General features: G+C 50.5%; 1 protein-coding gene and 1 non-coding gene across 2 annotated transcripts; one reads left to right on the forward strand and one right to left on the reverse strand.

Moving 5' to 3' along the window:
• The first annotated feature begins 202 nt into the window (after nt 1–202).
• On the forward strand, nt 203–283 carry Pmar_PMAR008290. Its single transcript has one exon. It is a non-coding gene; the product is annotated as a tRNA-Ser (tRNA).
• A 355-nt stretch (nt 284–638) lies between these two features.
• Pmar_PMAR008291 (Exosome complex exonuclease RRP46, putative) lies at nt 639–1,702 on the reverse strand (the record flags this gene model as incomplete). Its single annotated transcript, XM_002774297.1, has 7 exons — nt 639–707; nt 764–907; nt 954–1,039; nt 1,088–1,181; nt 1,225–1,393; nt 1,443–1,563; nt 1,609–1,702. The coding sequence occupies 7 exons, from the start codon at nt 1,700–1,702 to the stop codon at nt 639–641; spliced, it is 777 nt and encodes a 258-aa protein (XP_002774343.1).
• Nucleotides 1,703–1,838: the final 136 nt, after the last annotated feature.

The following is a 1,838-nucleotide window of genomic DNA, read 5'->3' on the forward strand; positions in this document are numbered from 1 at the left end:
TGCGTAACGGCCCAATCTCCAGATTTCCACGGGCTGGAGTCTTATGGAGATATCCAATTTTGTTCTTAATGTTCGAGCGAATGCCCTCTATATTTGTATCGTTCCGATGAGAAATTCGAAGCGCAATATACACAGTTAGGCTAGTTATTAGTGCATAAGAATTCCGTGAACCAAAACACTCACCTCATAGAGGTCTAAATCAGACACTTTGGCCGAGTGGTTAAGGCGGCGGCCTGCTAAGCCGTGGGCTATGCCCGCGGGAGTTCGAATCTCCCAGGTGTCGTATTTTGCACACCACAGTAACACTTGAAGTCACGGTAACACAGGAATTGGAAGATATGGATCTCATTACACCACATCGAGCTAATAAACAAGCAAATAATGATTATGGCAACGGTAAATCACTACGAGTTGATGGACAGATAATCTGTGTTTTGAGGTTGTACAAACTTGAACGATATCCTCTTAAGCTAACATGTATCGTAGCTACTGTAACCAATTCGTGGTATCGATGATGGAGTTTTACTTCATACACAGACCCTTTCTAGATTGTGCCTACTGTCTCATCTGATCCCCCTGTACCCACAGACGTCGTTCGCAACTCAATAAACACAACAATCCTGACATGTTCACGTTGGCTAAGCATTGACAGGTCGAATCTTCTGGTAATACACTGCAAGGCAGGACCGGACGTACTTCTCGAATGCCTAACACAATAATGCAGCAATGCGGTATCCAACCATTCCTCCCCCAAGTATCCTACTTTAACAGCAGCTACCGCCGTTGGAGCCAGTGCATCGGCCTCCACTTCCTTCTCGGCCGCTGCCCCGACGGCGACATCTCTCACCAGCATCACCACATCCTGCGAATGGATGTCGATGACGAAGGTATCAGTAAAGACAGAGGACTGAGGCAAACGATGGATGATGAATTTGGGTGTACGCCGCTTCTACCTCCTCCTCGGACTGATCTGGATCCACCAGGATCTGCGTCCCACCGCGGTGATAACGTTTACCCAATGCGGCAGCGAAAGCTGTACCTGCTCAAGATCAATGAGGCCCCATCGCACCAGGTGATCGAAAAATACCTCTGAGAGGAATCGAACCCGCGTCCAAGAGGGCAAGGATCGCCGCGTTAAAGATAGTCGACAGAAGCGATCCATCGTTGTTCATCACTTCCACCTGAGACCCGCAGTCCTCTGAGCCCATCGACAGGGCCTCTTACCGCTACAGTGACCATGGTATTGCCGGGTAGGAGATGTGTATCGATGATAGTGTTAATGAACTTAGTGAGTTGGTACTCAACACTCTTATCCTCAGCAGTTGGCATACCAGAAGCTCTTCGCACGGTCACATCCAGCGGGTACCCAGGTGTGCTCACTCCCAACGGGAATCTGACCAATTCCCCTACACCATTGCTGCTTGGATACCCCCCGACTATACCTATTTTCCACTGGCCCGTTGACGCCCACCAGAACCTCAGTGTCACCAAAGCCCAGGCGTGCACTGCCGTCCTTCTGAGGCAACAGTCCAAGCTCCAGCGTAGGAGGGCGCATCATTGAACCTATACAGCGACTTGGTAGAAACCCCGGAAGGGTGATCGACTCACATTCCCTCCCATCTATCCGTGCCTGATGATAGATGAACTCTGGCGCTGCTACCTCGGCCTTGTTCGGGTTGACCTCTTCCACTGCAGAGGACATGACGACAGAGGAAGGAACTCCCAAGGGCATGCACCGACGAGCACTCCGGAACTCAACAAGGCCAGGGGCACACAGAAACTCGGTTGAAGCTACTACTGCGAAGCTTTTAAACTGCATCATGACCGCGCGCCATGAA

Source organism: Perkinsus marinus (genome assembly GCF_000006405.1).
Source record: "Perkinsus marinus ATCC 50983 genomic scaffold scf_1104296958444, whole genome shotgun sequence".
Lineage (NCBI taxonomy): Eukaryota > Perkinsozoa > Perkinsida > Perkinsidae > Perkinsus > Perkinsus marinus.